This window comes from Gossypium raimondii, chromosome 2 (genome assembly GCF_025698545.1).
Source record: "Gossypium raimondii isolate GPD5lz chromosome 2, ASM2569854v1, whole genome shotgun sequence".
Classification (NCBI taxonomy): Eukaryota; Viridiplantae; Streptophyta; class Magnoliopsida; order Malvales; family Malvaceae; genus Gossypium; species Gossypium raimondii.
Window position 1 is genome coordinate 17,374,788 of NC_068566.1, and position 17,520 is coordinate 17,392,307.

Genomic DNA, 17,520 nt, shown 5'->3' on the forward strand with positions numbered 1-17,520 from the left:
ATTTATCAAGTAATACTTCATTAATTCATCATAAAACAATTACTCACTTAATATCTCAACAATTTCATTTAAACTTATCTTGCATGTTAGCAATTTCATCACTTATGTCAACTTATTAGCATTACAACTTTTCTATTATTTTCCTCCTCTCCATTACATATCTATATGTAATATTAATTATTCTTTCACTAATTATACATATACTCTTAACAAAGTTATTTACTTGAGTAGTCACTTAATTATTTATATATTGGCCAACGAATTCAAAATTAAGATCTACTTACTGCTTTTGAAACTAAATTCAATGAACTTTTACTATAAAAATTTAGAATTTTCACATCATTAATTAATACAAATTTTTTCTTCATTTCTTCCCATGTTTTGTTGCTAGTCGGTCCAACCCTTCTCCACTAAAACTTATTAATCTTTCGATACATGATTTATATAATGTTGTCGTTCTTTATCAAGCTTTTAGACATACAAATTTCATCTCCTAAATATTTTTATAAAATTCTTTACGATTTTTCAAAGTCAAAATAAAAGAACCCGAAATCAATCTAACTATGTCTCACTTTTATTTATCTCATTTCTATGATTCCATTGCTTATACCATTTTGCTGTACAAAACTAATCACAAGCTTTAATTTCATATTTGATTCAACTTCTAAATCAATATCTACAATTTTGGTGAGTTTCCAAAATTGAACTACTTACCATCTTAAAACTGTTTTAATGAAAATATCTACTTTTCCATGATTCTTTGCAGCATTCAATTGAATGTAAGTACTCGTTATACTTTTAATTATTATTCAATTTAGTCATATAAATTCATATGTTGGGAACAAATTCATTTCTTTACCTTAACATTTCTAATAATACAAATCAATCTCTTTTTCTCATAAAATTTAATGTCTTTATATATAATGCATTCTAAAAATACTATCTCTACCATTTTGATTTTCCAATCATGCAAAACGGGAATTTTCAATGTTGAGATGGGGTAGGAGAGAAATACATGCACGAAATGGTGGTTTCAAACTCTGGTTACAGCTCTAAGATCTGGACTTTTCGAGTTAAAACTTAAATTATTGATTCTGGATTAAATCCATTTATCTTATTATTTAAGTTGCCACTTAAACATAAATAATTAACTTCAATTTCAAAAAGGACCATCTTTGCTCATTTTCTTTTAACCTACATAAAATCATTTTGCTCTTAAAATACAATCTGCGACATTATACAAGAACCTGTGCACTAACAAATGAGTAAACTCTAATTTTTGGACAAGCTAAATCCGATAGCCTTAAACCCGGTTCTACTGCTCAATACCTTAAAATGTATTATTTATATTTAATTCATACTGAAAAAAAAAAATAGATCTTATGGTTCCGGATGCAAGGAACTGGTTTAAATGCCATGTAACATGCAGATGCAGAATGGAAATAGATCATTACAGTCTCTAATACATAGAAGTAGAATCAATAACATTGATTGACAACATATCATATCACACAGCAAAAGTTTAGTATTAAGTCGTGCATCTGAAAACATCAACTGCCACAGTGTAAACTGAAATTAAGTCATTCAATTATTACTTCAATATGTTCCCAGTAAAAATAATATATATATATATATATATCAAATTTCCTTTCAGCGCAGCTCATGTAAAAATTCCCATCATCTCAATTGTGTGCAGGAGTGCGTGTATATACACACATATAAGCCAGAGTGAACTTTGAGAACGTCAATGCCATTGTACAACTGATATACTCTTCATTGGAGATGAAATCTATGCTACAAGTGAAGTTTGCGTAGAAGGAAAAATTGCAGGATTACCTCAAAATCAGTGTGAAACTTGTTGGCCCAAACCACAGCTTTGTTGTATTGATACAGACACAGGGAACCTTGTTCCTTTGAACTAAAAGAATATCCACAACCTTGTGGGGAGACATTGTGCTGATCCCATTGGTCACCTTGCCCATCAATGAAGAGTATTTCTTCTCAAAGCAGACTTAAGCACTTGCATTAAGAATTGAGAGTAAAAATGGAATAAGAAACATACAATACCCCAGTCAGAATGATATTACTTGATCTTTCTTGGGCATACCATTGATGAGGTTTCATTTAATGGCAGTTCACTGAAAAGACCAGCACAACAACTACATCAATCAAATGCAGTAGATACATTCCCAGAGGGTGTACATTATCAAATACCCACAGCCAACAGAAAAGAAAATGGTCTTATGACATGCTATGTTCTCATTCTCATTCTCAGAGAGAGAGAGAGAGAGAGAGAGAGAGAGACGTATATATTTAATCATTTTTGTATGGTTTTAGTTGAGAGCTTGAGATAGTTTGAGATAAGTGATAGGTTTGCTTTAAGCAACTTGTTGACAGAAAAAATGTAGTAAGAGTTGCTAATGTTCGGGTAAGGACTTATGTAAAAAGTATGTTTTTTAGTGTGTATATATATGAATGAAGAGCTAAGTTAAACAAGCTATCCTAGCAGAAGAGGGTGATGTCAAAACCATTAGTACATTCCAAAGAGAAAAAAAAATAGCTGGGCCTAAGACTCCAGTTTAGATGCTAAGGTAACAAAAAACTATAACCTTGAAATAAAACCGAAAGAGTTGTAAAGCAAGCTCATCTAGGAATTAATAGACAAACATGTGAAGAACCAAACCTTAGCTTGACCAACATCAGCTTTCATGAAAAAAATAGCTCTTGGGATTCCAAAGGTGATGACCAATAATGCAAGAGTGATTCTACAGTTAACCTTCGTGTTGCACTGAGCATCGAGATAAAAAATCGACACCCATCAATTTTATATTCTTCAAGAGGATTTCTGTGCCCAAAGCTTCTAACATTTACCTGTCAAAGACTGGCATAAGAATGCATCTATATTTGACAGTTGAAGATAACAACATTTTCAGATTAAATACCGCAGAACTCAGCCTATTCATGTTTACGAGATGATCCCTCCAGAAACAATCCAGAGTCTTGACAAGAACTGCTCTCTGAATTCGAATAAGAAGAAAATTAGCAGCAAAAAGGGGAGGAAATAGACAAGATCTTGGATGACATGTATGAGGCAGTAAAAGGATAGTCTGAAAAATAAACAGATAATTAATAAAGTAGTTGAAATGGCTTCTCCAAACAACAATATATTTCACTTTATTAAAGCAAAACAAGTCAAACACTAATACATAATTACAGATATTAACTAGAATTTGGAAAGTGAAAAAAGTTAGGTCAAAGGAACACCAATCCTTGTTCCCACAATAACTGGCATAGGCTCAAGGCACAAATTTAAAAATTACCCAAATTATTATAACATGTAAAGCACCTGACCTCAATTTCTTTTATGTACGCATCATCATAGCCAGATTCTTGTACAATGTTCAAGTATGAAGCAATCAAGATATCCCCAAGGTATTTACGAAGAAGATTAGTTGTTGACCGATACCTTCCATTCCTATAGTTAAAACACAAATGGCTATTATTCAGTATCAAAATAGTGTAGAACTAAACCAACTTAAAGATGCAGTATCATTATTCTACTAACTTTGTTGAATCATCAGAGCAAATAGCCAGCCATCGTTTCAGTGAAGAATTTTTTCTGCGGATTCCTCTGAAGCCATCTGGAGGTTTTGGCAAGTTTGGAAGGTGAAAATTGTCAACATCTACAGAATTTGATTCATGTAGCTGTTTAAGAGATTGGAATAAATCTTCCTCTGAGATCATTGCAAATGAGTCTGCAGAAATCCCATGACATAAGGAATTTTGTGATAGGTAGTAATCCTAATCCAATAAGTAATAAATATTCCAAAAAGATATAAAATAACTCAGGTGGTGCTTAGAAATAAGCTTACCATCCAATAGCTTCCCTGCAATATTGATGAACTCTTTCAAAAGCTTAGACAAACTCCAGTATCTTGGATGCTACATAATGAATTAGTGTGATTAGTCTAAAATGTTGAGCAGGAGTTGACGGCATCTGAAGAGAAACACTCAATACCTTCAGTGGATCAGCATTTCCAAAAACAATTTCATCTACAACTGCTTGCATGTACCTGTTAAGCAACATTTCTATTTTAATGTTCAAAAGACAGATCAAAGCTAAATCTTTAAAAATAGTCAGATAGAAAGTAAATTGACAAGCTGGATTCTGCCAGGCAACAAACTAATAATTGCCAGCATGAGTTGGATATACATGTATAACATTTTACCGAACATCTAGATACCAAAGACACCTGTGTATAAAAAGAAATCTAGCGTGATACAACAAATAACAATTGATAAAATCTGACCAGCAGGAAAAGGTAGAAAGAGATATTAAAAAGCTATCACATTTATTCTCTACATGATATAACTGTTGTTTGTGATCAAATTATTTATAAATTCCCTGTTGGTATGGATTACTTAACATGCATTCTAGCTCCTATGTGCCAACATAACTGAAATGAACTCTAATGACGGGAAAAAAGGGGCCAACCATGCAATTGAACCAGGAACGTCATTCTGCTCCGTTCTTTTCCTTTTTCATCTTTAAAATTTTTAGATGTAGAACATACTCATACTGAACAACTTCCAAGTTACCTAGAATATCTATCATATCCTAGTCAAAATTGACTAAACACACCCTTAAAAGCAGTGAAGCACAATGAAACTATAATTTGAAGAACATATTGCCTGGTTTTCCATGGCAATTTATGAAGGCTCTTTTCATCCCAAATAACCTAATTTCCAAAATTTGTATCTTAGATCTAGTTCAGATTCCAAGAAACACAACAGCAGGGTTGACTTGCTTTCATATTGTTCCAATCCAATCTAGGGCTAAGTTCGGTCGGTTCTGTCGGGTATTTTGGACTTTTTTGAACCATCCATGACAGTTCAGTCTGGTTCTTGGTTTTCCCATATTAATTTTGGGTTTTGAGCTTTTGAACTTTATTTTGACAAAATGGACTTTGTTTTATGACTTGGGCATTATTTGTAAAGTTTCAAAGTCTTTTTCATAAATATTTCTAAAAAATAATTTTTCAAGTAAATAAAATATAATCAATAACTCTTATATGGTATATTTTGAAAAACAACTTCTATATAGTATTTTAAGTTATTTTCACAATTTTAAATATAAAATATTTATTTTGTGCATCATAAAAAATTAAATAAAAGTAGAATCTGGTTCGGTTCTAACTGTTTCTAACTTGAGAAACCAAAAAAATATCCAACATAACAGTTTGGATCAGTTTTTGGCTTCTCAGTTTTTCTTGCTCGACCCTGCTACCACATATACGCTAAAAGGATAAATAAAAGAGAGCCAGGCACCGTTCATTGGCTGCAATTTGAACTTGGGAAATCTACTAGGCCAGGTCACACATACAAATCTAAGCATATTAGAATACTCACTGGAATATATGCTGTGAACAACTTTCATCATCACCAGTCAAAATCAATTGCCTGAGATCATAGACATGCTTTCTTTGAACCTGATAAAAAAAGTCAAATAACTTAATGAGATAATTGATGGTTAGTCTTCTGTTTAAATTGAAAATTATGGATTTAGTTTCAGATTTATGTTAACTCTTTCCTGGTTTATAAAATGAAAAATTCAAATGGAAATCAGTCACCAATATATCTAGTACAAAAGAGTATCAGTTAATGAAAAATAATGAACTAAAGGTTGCAGTAACATCATTTCAAAGTACTTTGTCGATAATCCTTATCCAATTAAAAATCACACCAGAACCTACAAGATGGTCCTTTAAGAACTTCACCAACATATCTAGTCAAACTCTTATCAAGGCAAGATCATGTCAACTAGTTGGGCAAGATGTTCAAATATGGTTGTTGTTTCCAAGCACATACCTCCAAAACTTCATCGAACTCAACCAGGCTCTTTCTTATGTTAAAGAAGTACTTCTCTGCATTAATTTGAAGAGCCAAAAGCTACAAATATGAAGGCATTGAAATCACTAATATGGAGAAGATGCTACCAACTTTTAAGGCTCTGAAATAGATAAGGTTTCTAGCTTTCAAATAGATGAGGTCAATGCATACCTGCTTTACAATTGCATCACCTTCAATAGGTATATCTTCATCATTTGTAATTTTCGAAATAAGCTTCACAGCCCACTCGGTGTCAAAATTAAACTTTTGAAACATCTCATCTTGCAAGCTGTAACATCAATAAATACAAAAGGTTATTCTAAATAATGTTAATTATACCCATAAAAGACAAGAAGGATGCAAATAAAGAAGTCCATTATAGATAATTAAACTATTTAGAATTGAGAAGATAATGTAAATTCCGGTTACTAAGTTATCCAAAGGATTCACTTTATGGAAAGATAATAAGGGTGCACAATCATCAAATTCCCATCCCACAGTGTCTTTTGGTTATCAACAGAGCAATGCAAATTGTTGATATGTTGGTAGCTGTTGACATAATCTTATAATTCATGTGTAAAGATATTATACATCCTAATTATATGCTAGTCAATCCCTAAAATCTCTACACATTAATTATAAGATTATATCAACAACTATCAACATATGAACACAAATCATACCCTCTTCATAAGACATCACAGGAGTAAAATCACTCACCGTATAATATATGTTGATGACATAGTAATGACAGGAGATGAAAAAGAAAAGATGACTCAGCTAAAGAAGCAATTGACTCAGGAATTTGAAATCAAGGATTGGGGAAAATTGAAATATTTCCTGAGAATTGAAGTTCCCAAATTGAGAAAACGAATCTTTATCTCCTAGAGAAAATAGAGTCTAGATCTCTTGACAAAACAGGCATGATAGATTGCAAACAAGCAGAATCGCCTATTGAGAGCAAATCATCAATTGCAAGAAGAGAGTCCATGAATAAGGAGAGATATCAGAGACTGGCTGGACAACTATTTATCTTTAGCACACTAGACCAGATATAGCATAGTTAGTTTGGTAAGCCAATTTAAGCATGATCCTCGAGACCTTCACATGCAAGCCGTTTTTCAGGTTCTACGCTACCTAAAATCTGCCCTAGTAAAGGGTCACCTTTTCTCCAAGCATGGTCATCTCTGTATTGAGGCCCTTTACAAATGCAGCTTGAGCTAGTTCTCCAGATAATAGGTCTACGTCTGGATATTACACATTTGTGGGAGGAAACCTAGTCACTTGGAGAAGAAAGACGCAATGTGTAGTTGCTCGATCAAGTGCGGAAGCAGAGTACAAGGCTACAGCTCAAGGTGTCTATCAGCTTTTGTGGTTGTGAAAGGTATTCAAATAACTAAATTTGCCAAAAAAAAGACGAATTATCCTTAGATTGTGACAACAAGGTCGCCATCAGTAGGGGTGAGCAAAATTCGATTCGATTTGAAAAAATAAAAAAAATTCAAATTTTGAGTTAATCGAATCAAGTTATTTGAATTATTCGAGTCAACTCAAATAAGAAATTTCAGATTTCGAGTTCAAGTCGAATTGAATTTTTATAATTTGAATAACTCGAATAATTCGAATAACTCGAATAATTTGAATAACAGATGAGTATAAATACCCTTTTGGTCCCTATCAATGTTGAAAATGAGCAAATTGGTCTCTCTTAACAAAATTACAAAAAAAATCAAAATAATTTTAAAAATTCAAAATAATTTTAAAATTCAAAATATTTATAAAAGTTCTAAAATTTGCATTTTAAAAAATTATAAATTTTAAAAAATCTAAAAATATATAAAAAGTTGAAATTTTCAAAATTTAAAATTTTTATAAAATAATAATTTTGGAATATAAATAAGTGATTTATGATCCAAGCTTATCATACTAAAATATCTTATTATTATGTTTTAAAAAAGTTTTCAAATATATATGGTTTCAAATTTATGTACTCTAACATGGAAATAGTTATATTGTAACAAGATTTTAATTTGACATTATTAATTTTTCTAATTTAACTCGAACAATTTCACTCGATTCGACCGAACGCTTACACTTAATTCGAGTTATTCGAAAATCCAAATAAGAAAAGGCAAAACTACGACGTTTTGATAAATGTTTACCTTATCTAAAGTTAAAAGTCAAAACTATCAAGTTAAAAGGCAAAACTACGTTGTTTGATAAATGTTTACCCAATAGTCTTACTTTCCTTCCCGAATCGCCCCACTTTCCCTTTTTTCTTTACTCAAAATTAATCTAAAAGCTTGTAGTTCGTCTACTAGTTAAATAATCGGTCCATGTAAATGTAACATTAAATATAAATAATAAGATTTGTTAACCCGACTAGACTCGATTCGATTCAATTCAAAAAAAATTCAAATTGAGTTCGGTTGCTAAAATAGGATTCGTCAACTCGACTAACTCGAAATTTTTTGACTCGATTCGACTCGACACAATCGAATACTCACCTCTAGCCATCAACATAGCACAAAATCTATTGCAACATGATCAAACCAAACACATTGAGATTGATCAACACTTCATCGAAGAAAAGCTAACTACCTCTTGAACTTATTTCATTTGACATCCGACAAGCAAGTAGTTGACTTTTTCACCAAAGGACTTAGCAATAAGATCTATTTTGGATTATAAGTTGAGCATGTGCAATATCCATGCACCAACTTAAGGGGGAGTGTTAACTAATTGACAACTAATAGTATAATTGGCAATGTATATAGCTGATCTCTAGGGCTTTAATTAGATTTAATTAGCTTATGTTTAAGGATTTTAGTCATTACTAATTTCCTTCTCTTCCTATTTTGTGTATATAAATAGCTATGTAACTTACTCATTGAAATCAACAAGATAGAAATTCTTCTCATATTCTTCTTTTTTGATGCCCTTTCTCTGATTTTAACACTTTGACTCTAATTGAGCTAATTTAGTTTATGATAATAAAAAAAATCAACTACTGGTTTTGTGGTTTTTCTTGGCAATAATCTTATTTCTTGGGCTTCATGAAAGTTGCGGACTAGAGCTCGCTCTTCTACTAAGACTGAGTATTGTGCCTTGGCTTGTGTTACTCCTGAGGTTCTTTGGCTTCAATCTATGTTTCATGAAATTATTTCTCCTCTTCATCAATCTCCTCAATTGTTTATGATTTGGCTGCTACTTATTTAATAACCGGTCATGTTTTTCACTCATGTACAAAGCATAAGGAGACAGTCTTTCATTTTTGCAAGATAAAGACCCTTGATGTTTGATATATTAGCTCTCATAAACAGGTTGTTGATGTTTTGACCAAGCCCTTGCTTAAGTCTTGGCTTCAAGTCCTTGGAAAGAAGTTGATCGTGCGATTCCCACACTCAACTTGAGGAGTGTGTGAGATAATAATATAATGTAAATAGGGCTCCTATGTAGATAGACTTTGTAAATAGGATTTCTTATGTAGATGGACTTCTCCTATCTTGTACAATTTACCCTAGTCGTTTATTCTTTTCTACGTGCATGTGTGTGTATATATTATTGTTAATAATAATAGGTGAGCCCAATATTATCTTTTAAAAAGGCCATCAACAAGAGTGATGGTGGCTATTACATGAGAATCCAACTAACCCAAGAATTCATAATCAAATTACTGTCACATGCTATTCATGTATCTCTCAAGTGATTACCTCATTTTCATATACATGGTACACAATTTTCCCTTTATTAGTTATTACCCACTCTGAAATCAACCCTTCAACCGCTATTCCCATTGGGCACAAGAACAAACATTTCACGTATAAGGCTTTTTCCTTGATATGTTATATTGCCAGTTGATTGCATGAACCATATTACACCACATGCGCATTTTAGTAACCATGTGGTGAATAAGATCCATGAAAATAAGGTCCTTTACAATAGCCCTCATTATCCAATGATGCCTTCTTCGATCTCCACCTCCCATTTTTGGCACAAGCATCTTTCACTATGTTGCATCTTTTACAAAAGCATATTACACCTCTTCAACTCACTTGTACAAATTACTTTTAGTGCATTTCCCACATTTTATGCTCAATTGATGCAACGCAAGTGCAATTTGATTTTCAGATGCACTCATTTCTAATCTTATTTTTTTCACTTCTACCACTACATTGGCTAACAACAACATCAGAGCAGAAGTTTCACCTCAAAGCATCAGTAGGCCAAAAGAAGACCTAAAATAGTGGGTCAAGGCTATGAATAGAACTACACTAGCCCATAACAAGATACAAGAGGTTGAACTGGTACTGACCTAAGTTACAGATCTAGGCCATTAACTGCTGAGAAAATCTCTTCCAATACCGAACTTTTTTTTTCCTAATTTCATACCAGATTGTCTTGTATCTAAATTGGAATGGATTGGAAGGGCTGATATTTGCATGATGGAAAAGAAAATCATTTAACCAATCCCTAGTAACTGGGCAACACTAGCCCAGTTAACTTTCTTTTTTAAAATTTTTTGCCACAAAAGTCATTTGAGTCTTAAATATTCAAATAAATAATAATTGAACACTACCTCACCATAAACCGTGTAGATCCAGGATCCCCTTGCCTTCCTGCTCGACCACGAAGCTGTAAAAAGCCATCATCATGGTTATGTTAAAGATTAGAGCCATGTTTAAAATGCAATAAATAGAAAAGAAATAAAGATAGTTATCAGTTCTCTCTACCCACAGCCCCGCAAAAAACAACCAAAATAAACAAAAGAGGGGAAAAGAGTATGTTCATTGACTAGTCAGACCATCAAATTTTAGATAGTTCGATGCATCCCAAAGTTTCCAATTTCAAACAATTTGTCAACTGACAATGAGTATTTAATGAATTTGGGCCTAATTAGATCTCATAGAATAAAACTTATGGCTCCAACATATACATGCACGTTTATACATGTATAATAGTAGTCCATATCATGTAATTTACATGTTACATTTGTGAATAAAAACATCACTGAACTGAAAATTTCAGCCTTCTCTGGCATTTGCATATACAGTTACATCTAGATTTCAATCTTCCTAGAGAAATATAGTTGTTTGGCATGGCACATATGAAGTCAAACTATCATCAAAGTGAATCATGGGGGATACAAGGTGCATTTTGAAAGTAGATGAAATATTGTGACCATGGTACTGTATAGAAAAAGTTTTACTCCACAGTAAATGCTTGCAGCATTTGACCAACAAAACAATAAGTTGAGTGATTCAGCAAAAGGAAAGAAAATCATAAGGGATGACTGACAAATCAGTTGTACTCAATCTAGCAAAGCATCTAACCAATATTTTTATTTGGATCAGCTGATGCAAATGATCAAAGGGAACTACCATATTGATCCTTAGGAAATCAATTTTCTAAATTGGATACTTGTCACTTTGTTATGGAAGTTTGAGTCTCCATCTTCCAATAGCAAAAATTGATGCAATTTTCTTAAAGCAAGATACTTTAGAAATGTCTATCAAAAAGAAGATAATTCAGAAATGCTAACTAAATAATGGTTTAGAACTTTAGATGTAGCATAATTACTCAAATCTTTTCCGCATTTAATCACTAACCTGATTATCTATTCTACGGGATTCATGCAAAGATGTACCAATCACATGAAGCCCCCCAAGCCTTTTCACTTCAGAACCTTCTTTGGTGCAGTGTACTTCACAATCTTTAAGAACAGATAAATAAGTAATCGCAATAGAAGGGCCAAGAGGGTACATCTCAGACTGTTCATCAATAAGCTTCTGCAGCTCTTTCAAAGGCTTTAACTGACTCATTTCCACAGATTCTAAAATGATAGATTTTGCCTCCTCATGTGTCCAGCTCTTTCCTTCACTTTTGCCAACAAATTTTGCTGTTTGATTCACATTGAAAGGAAGAGTGGTATCAGAATAATTAAATAAATATTCCAATATCACTACAAAGAATGTATATTACACAGAAAAATCAAGCTACACAGAAAGTTTTAAGAGTCAAACCCATTAAAGCAGCCTTAGCTAGCAAAGCCATTGATGATGGGCCAACCTTTACCTTTGAAAACACCTACGCCAAAAATCTCGGAGAATAAAAAATTTATTTCTTACCAACTAACAGTGACAAGAAAGAATTACCTTTCTTGAAATTGCCATGTCACTGACTTCAATACTAGGAGCTTCTCTCGTCAGAAATGAAAGCAAGCTGTCCTCTATAATTTCTCTCGCTAGCATCTTGATATGGCACAAGAAGTGGTGTAATGTCATTTCCTCATGTATTTCGAATAAAAGAAAAAGACTTCACAACCACACTTACTTTGGGATTTCCCCCAAGAATAATGTCAGTTCCTCTGCCAGCCATATTGGTAGAAATGGTTATAGCATACTTTCTCCCAGCTTGAGCAATAATTTCAGCTTCCCTTGCTGCATACTGATAGAATAGAAGGCAAAAAGAAAATTGCTGGTGAAAGAAGCTTGCATAAACATAAAGGTAAAATGATTGATGCCAAGGAAAAACCCTGCACATAGGGTAAACTGTTCATCCAACTGCAAGGTATCATTGAATTAAAAAAATAACAAACCTTGGGACGAGCATTCAGGACACTGTGAGGGATATTTCTCTCCTGCAGCAGATCTGACAGGTATTCAGAATTCTCAACACTGCATCAAGAAGGTGATAGATCATATCTAAGGACGTTCTTGTTTTTGAACACTCTTAACAGATAAAATTTGACCAATTGTTTAACTTTCTATACAATAGCAAGAATAAAAAATAAGAAAAGAGGAAAGGATATATCACAATGACAGCTGCTAGAGAATTTACCTAGTGGTCCCAACTAAAACTGGACGCCCTTGTCTAAACATGTATTCCACTTCTTGACTAACATATTCCCATTTCCCTCGAGCAGTCTTAGAAGAATTGACAAACCAAAAACAACCATAAAAAAATAGTAACAAACTAATATTAAAAAAATATAAACACTATTAAGAAAACACTCAAGTATTAAATGTCCTACAGCAAACGCTTGTATGGGTAAATCTTTACGAATATTTGGAAGATTTGTGGGCACTTCAATAACGGGCATCTGGAACATTTTCAAGAATTCCTTCTCCTACAAACAAGTTTGCATTCTTTTTTGAGTTGCATTAAAAAAGTAGGAATGGCCAAATATAGCGCATGAAATCCACTTATCATCCATACTTCTGTTTTTGCAGTCCCGGTCATTCCAGAGAGCTTGGGATAGAGCTTAAATAGAGACTGATAAGTGATTTGAGCCACCACAACTGAATCAGCCTAACAAATATAGAAAATTTACAATTTTGAATGAGAAAAATATAATTGTTATACTTGATATGGGTCAAGATGAAGTTAAGAACTTTTCAGATATCATATCTACCTGAATCTTCAAACCTTCTTTTGCTTCTACAGCCTGGTGAATCCCTTCAGACCATCTCCGTTTTTCTTCAACTCTACCTGTCAGCTGCAGATTCTCATAAATGTTTAATTTCCATCACAAGGAAAAAGACATACTGCTAAACATACAAACACCAAAAGCAACAATTTTTACTTTTTCCGAAGCTTTAGCCTTGAACATAAAAAACAACATGATAAGGTTCTACCTCAAGCAAGGGTTAATGAAATCAAATGTATTTTCGACATAAAGAAATCATTAACTTTGCTCCTAAGAATGTTTGTGATGGATATATAGACATGATTAAAGTATCAACTGAATCAATTCTAAAAATTTGAATTGTCTTTAGTGGCTAGCTAAACAGTTTGCAGGAACCAGTAATTACATACAAACATGGTCAATGGAGAAGTGGTACTGCAACAAAGAGACTGAAACATCAAAAAGCACTACATAAAAACCTCGTTGATAATGAGAGCTTTCCCATTTCTGACAATGTATTGGACATCCCGCCGATAAAATTCTTTAGCTTTCAAAGCATTCATCACAAATCTGCAACAACATAAATTTTAACATCAAATAATTTGTGGATTGGATCACATTCAACCACTAGAGAACCAAGTATCAAGGTAGAGAGAGTGTGTAGGCTAATATACAACAAAGGAAAGAAAGATATCAGATTGAAGTTGGTCAAACATTTTCTTTTGGGACCTTTTAAGTTTTAAAAGTAACATATGTTAGTGAACTTGAAACAAAAGTTTGAGAAAATGCTAAAAAAGAAACAGATATTCAGAACAAAAAGTGTAGTAAAAATTGCTTATCCCGAGAATGAGTACAAAAGAAAAAAGGCCACAATTTCACCTTGCCCAGGGATCATTTTCATCCCATAGATCATTTGTTTCAAGAGCCAACTCAGCAAGTGCAATTCCTTCCTCAGTCAACTCCACTGAATTATCTTTAAGCTCAATGTTATAATGCTGTTACCAGAATTTACACGGAAACTACTTTAGCCGTAAACTGTGTGTAAAATAACAGTACAAAATTACATTGGCAGCTTGATAGCAACAAAATAATATGGTTTAACGAAAGATGAAGCCAACCAACTGAACTCACCAGACCCCTCATTAGCAGCTCAGCCACTTTAGCAGCAACAGGATATCGCGCATCATCTTTACTAGCCTGGAACACAACAGAGAAGAGGCAACAGGCTATTACAAGCTATTTCTACAGCTCTCACTGTCCTCCCAACATTTCCAAAAATTTTCAGAGGCAATCAGTTAAACAGTTTAAAATAGGTTTCAGTAATTTTGTGAATCAAAATATTTAGTATTATTCGTGGAATCAGAAAACAGTTAATAAAGGAAGAAAGATTAGTTTATATTACCTCACCACTTATTAACAAAGGATTTCTTCCTTCATCAATCAGAACAGAATCAACTTCATCAACAATTGCGAAATGAAATGGTTTTGGCCTGTTTTTGCAAGTCTATCACTAGTGGTCCATTAAAAAAAATCAAAGACCAAATTGAAATAGTGCTCTGGGACATACCATCTCATCACAAGTTGATCATTGTTTCCAGCAAGATTATCTCGGAGATAATCAAAACCTAGTTCCTAAAAAATGTTCAAAAACAATGGTATGAGAAACATGATATTGGCATGCCATGGGAAGGGAAAAAAATGCATCAGCAGTAGTCACATTCAATTGTACCAACCAAATTAGGAACACTTACCGAATTGTTGGTGTACGTAATATCACATTGGTAGTTGATTCTCCTCTCTTCTGCTGTCATCCCCTTCTATATATGCAATCAAAACAGGCAAAAACTATTACAATTAGAAGTATATAAGTATGTAAACAGTTACTCAGATCTGCTTCTCATGCATAAAGAAAATAAATTGTTCAGTGGTTGACTCTCCGCAAGAATGACACAAGTTTTACAACATTCTGCCACTTAGTAGACAAATACCTGAACAAGCCCAACTGAAAGACCTAAGAAGCGATGAACACGACCCATCCACTCAGCATCACGTTGAGCAAGATAATCGTTCACAGTTACCACTGTTAACAACAAAAGCAACGATGTCAAATTAACGCATTACCATCTGGTTAAAAAGAACATTAAAAGAGTAAAAGTTGTGACCCAAAAATCCTGCAACAAAAGGGAATTCAAAGGACTGCTGAGAATCTAGTTAGAGGTAAACCAGATGAAAAAGTTGTCCCTTTTTTAAATATTTTATTAGATCCTTATATCTCCAATATCTGACATACACACAAACCTGAGAGCCTCATATTCAAACTTTTAGAATATCAACAGAAACAATAAAGAATAACATCTTTAGATTAATTTCTTTTCCAAAAAGAGGAAGAATGCAGAGCATACCATGGACACCATCACCAGTCAGTGCATTAAGATATGCAGCTAATGTGGAGACCAATGTTTTTCCCTCCCCTGTCTTCATCTCCGCAATAGACCCATCATGAAGCACCGCTCCACCAATAATCTACCAGTAAAAGATCTTTAGATTAATAACTGACTTCAAAATGAATTTTAAAAAGAAAAGATACCTGTATACAGTGACGTAATCAAGGATAAATGACCGCACAGTCATACATGCTTTTGTCTTTAATCTTTATACATAAAAAGATCAATACCTGCACATCAAAATGGCGCATGCCAAGTTTCCTTTTTGCAGCTTCACGAACCACAGCAAATGCCTCTATATAACAATCAATAAAAGGAGCATTAATTGTCATATAAATTTCATAAATCAACCCTCTGAAACAGAAGCATTAATAAAGACTAACCAGCTTGAATATCCGAAACAGCCTCTCCTTGGGTCAACCGTTTCTTAAACTCGGAAGTTTTAGCAGCCAACTACAACAAACAAGCTCAGTCCATCATCCCAATGACCCAAACAAAGCAAGCCAAGTACTTGATTCTAAACAACCCAACCAACCTGCTCATCAGATAGCCTCTGAATTTCTGGCTCAAGTGCATTAACAGAGTCGACAAGACGATAATAGTCCCGAACAACCCAGTAGTTTAAGCTAGTAAAATCACTCAAAGTCTTCTTAAAACAACCCACCTTCTCCTGAAACAAAACAAAGGGGGGGGGGGCGTCAAAAGTGAACAGAAGCAACTCTGCAGACACATAAAATCAAACAGTTGGTCAGCAATTGGGAATGGTGAAAAATAACGCAGAAGAGGACCTTGAGAGATGCAGCTATAGGCGGTTGTCCATTGAAACGATGTTGTTGAAGGTTGGGAAAAGAAGGGAAAGACGAAGGGAAGAAGAAAGGAGAATTGGGTTTTGCAGAGGGGAGGGTTTTAAGTTGAGTGAGGGGTTTGGGGGTGAGGAAAGGAGCGTTGAGAAGAGAAAGCGCAGTGACCATTTGGGTTTCAGCTAAAGTTGCCGTTGGCTTCTCCTATGAATTTTAAAGATGATAGCAGTTGTCTAGCATGCCTTTTCTGGCACTTGCAAGTTTTGGGCTCTCGGCTTTGCTTCCACTGTCGAGTACTTTCGTGTATTTGCTGGGTTTTAGGAAAGCACCAAGTGTTCGTGCATCTTAATTAATTAGGTAAAATGCTGCCATTAGTCCCGTTACTATATTTAAGTTTCAAATTTATTCCCTATACTCTAATTTGATCAATTTTAGTCTCTATATCTTTTCCAAAATTTAAAATTTTAATGTTGAGTGTTGTCCTAAACAATAGCAATTAAATCTATTAGATCAAATATTATCTTTCTTGTATTATAAGTAAGTTATGAATTTAATATATGCTCTCTAATTTATCATTTTTAGTTCTTATAAATTTTGAAATTTCAATCTAGTAATCATTAATCCATAAACTAAAATAACTTTTATAAATTTTATGTAAAAATAAAAAACTAACATGGCATTATACTATAGAGACTAGTATCAATATTGACAAAATAAAATTCATTTACACCCCATTCAATCAAAGTATTTATGCTGGTGCAGCACAACCTTTTTCTCCAAAGTCTTGGGAATCTTACTGCTTGAAATTTTGTGGCCAAGGTAGTCATTTCTCTCGTCGGGGTGGTGATCCAGGGCTTGCCTACTAGTGTGTCTGGTTTGGTGTTGGTTCGTAACCCAACTTTCAAGCATTCATGTAATCAAGTTTTGGATGGTCACGATGCAATTGATCATCCCATGTTGCCGAAGGGCTCCCTCCCCA

The 17,520-nt window shown here is 33.7% G+C and overlaps 1 protein-coding gene across 4 annotated transcripts; it reads right to left on the reverse strand.

Moving 5' to 3' along the window:
• Positions 1–1,463: 1,463 nt before the first annotated feature.
• LOC105783132 (protein translocase subunit SECA2, chloroplastic) lies at positions 1,464–16,854 on the reverse strand. 4 transcript variants are annotated; one of them, XR_001130000.2, is made up of 33 exons: positions 16,530–16,854; positions 16,277–16,411; positions 16,125–16,194; positions 15,972–16,036; positions 15,700–15,820; positions 15,286–15,377; positions 15,049–15,114; positions 14,865–14,929; positions 14,700–14,787; positions 14,429–14,494; positions 14,177–14,292; positions 13,777–13,867; positions 13,304–13,387; positions 13,108–13,200; positions 12,923–13,018; positions 12,730–12,815; positions 12,488–12,566; positions 12,223–12,336; positions 12,045–12,140; positions 11,913–11,976; positions 11,499–11,788; positions 10,469–10,524; positions 6,061–6,178; positions 5,869–5,949; positions 5,410–5,489; positions 4,019–4,073; positions 3,873–3,942; positions 3,566–3,755; positions 3,352–3,475; positions 2,943–3,017; positions 2,684–2,871; positions 2,108–2,138; positions 1,464–2,019 (listed from the first exon to the last, which is right to left on the reverse strand). XR_001130000.2 is itself a non-coding variant. In XM_012608367.2 (32 exons), exons 1-31 carry the CDS (start codon positions 16,710–16,712, stop codon positions 2,707–2,709), a joined length of 3,174 nt encoding a protein of 1,057 aa, XP_012463821.1. In that variant the 5' UTR covers positions 16,713–16,854; the 3' UTR covers positions 1,464–2,019; positions 2,684–2,706. The 4 variants fall into 4 exon arrangements, 2 of the variants coding, with proteins under 2 accessions (XP_012463821.1, XP_012463820.1); XR_008192723.1 differs by having other exon boundaries at positions 1,464–1,973; positions 2,063–2,138; XM_012608367.2 differs by lacking the exon at positions 2,108–2,138.
• Positions 16,855–17,520: the final 666 nt, after the last annotated feature.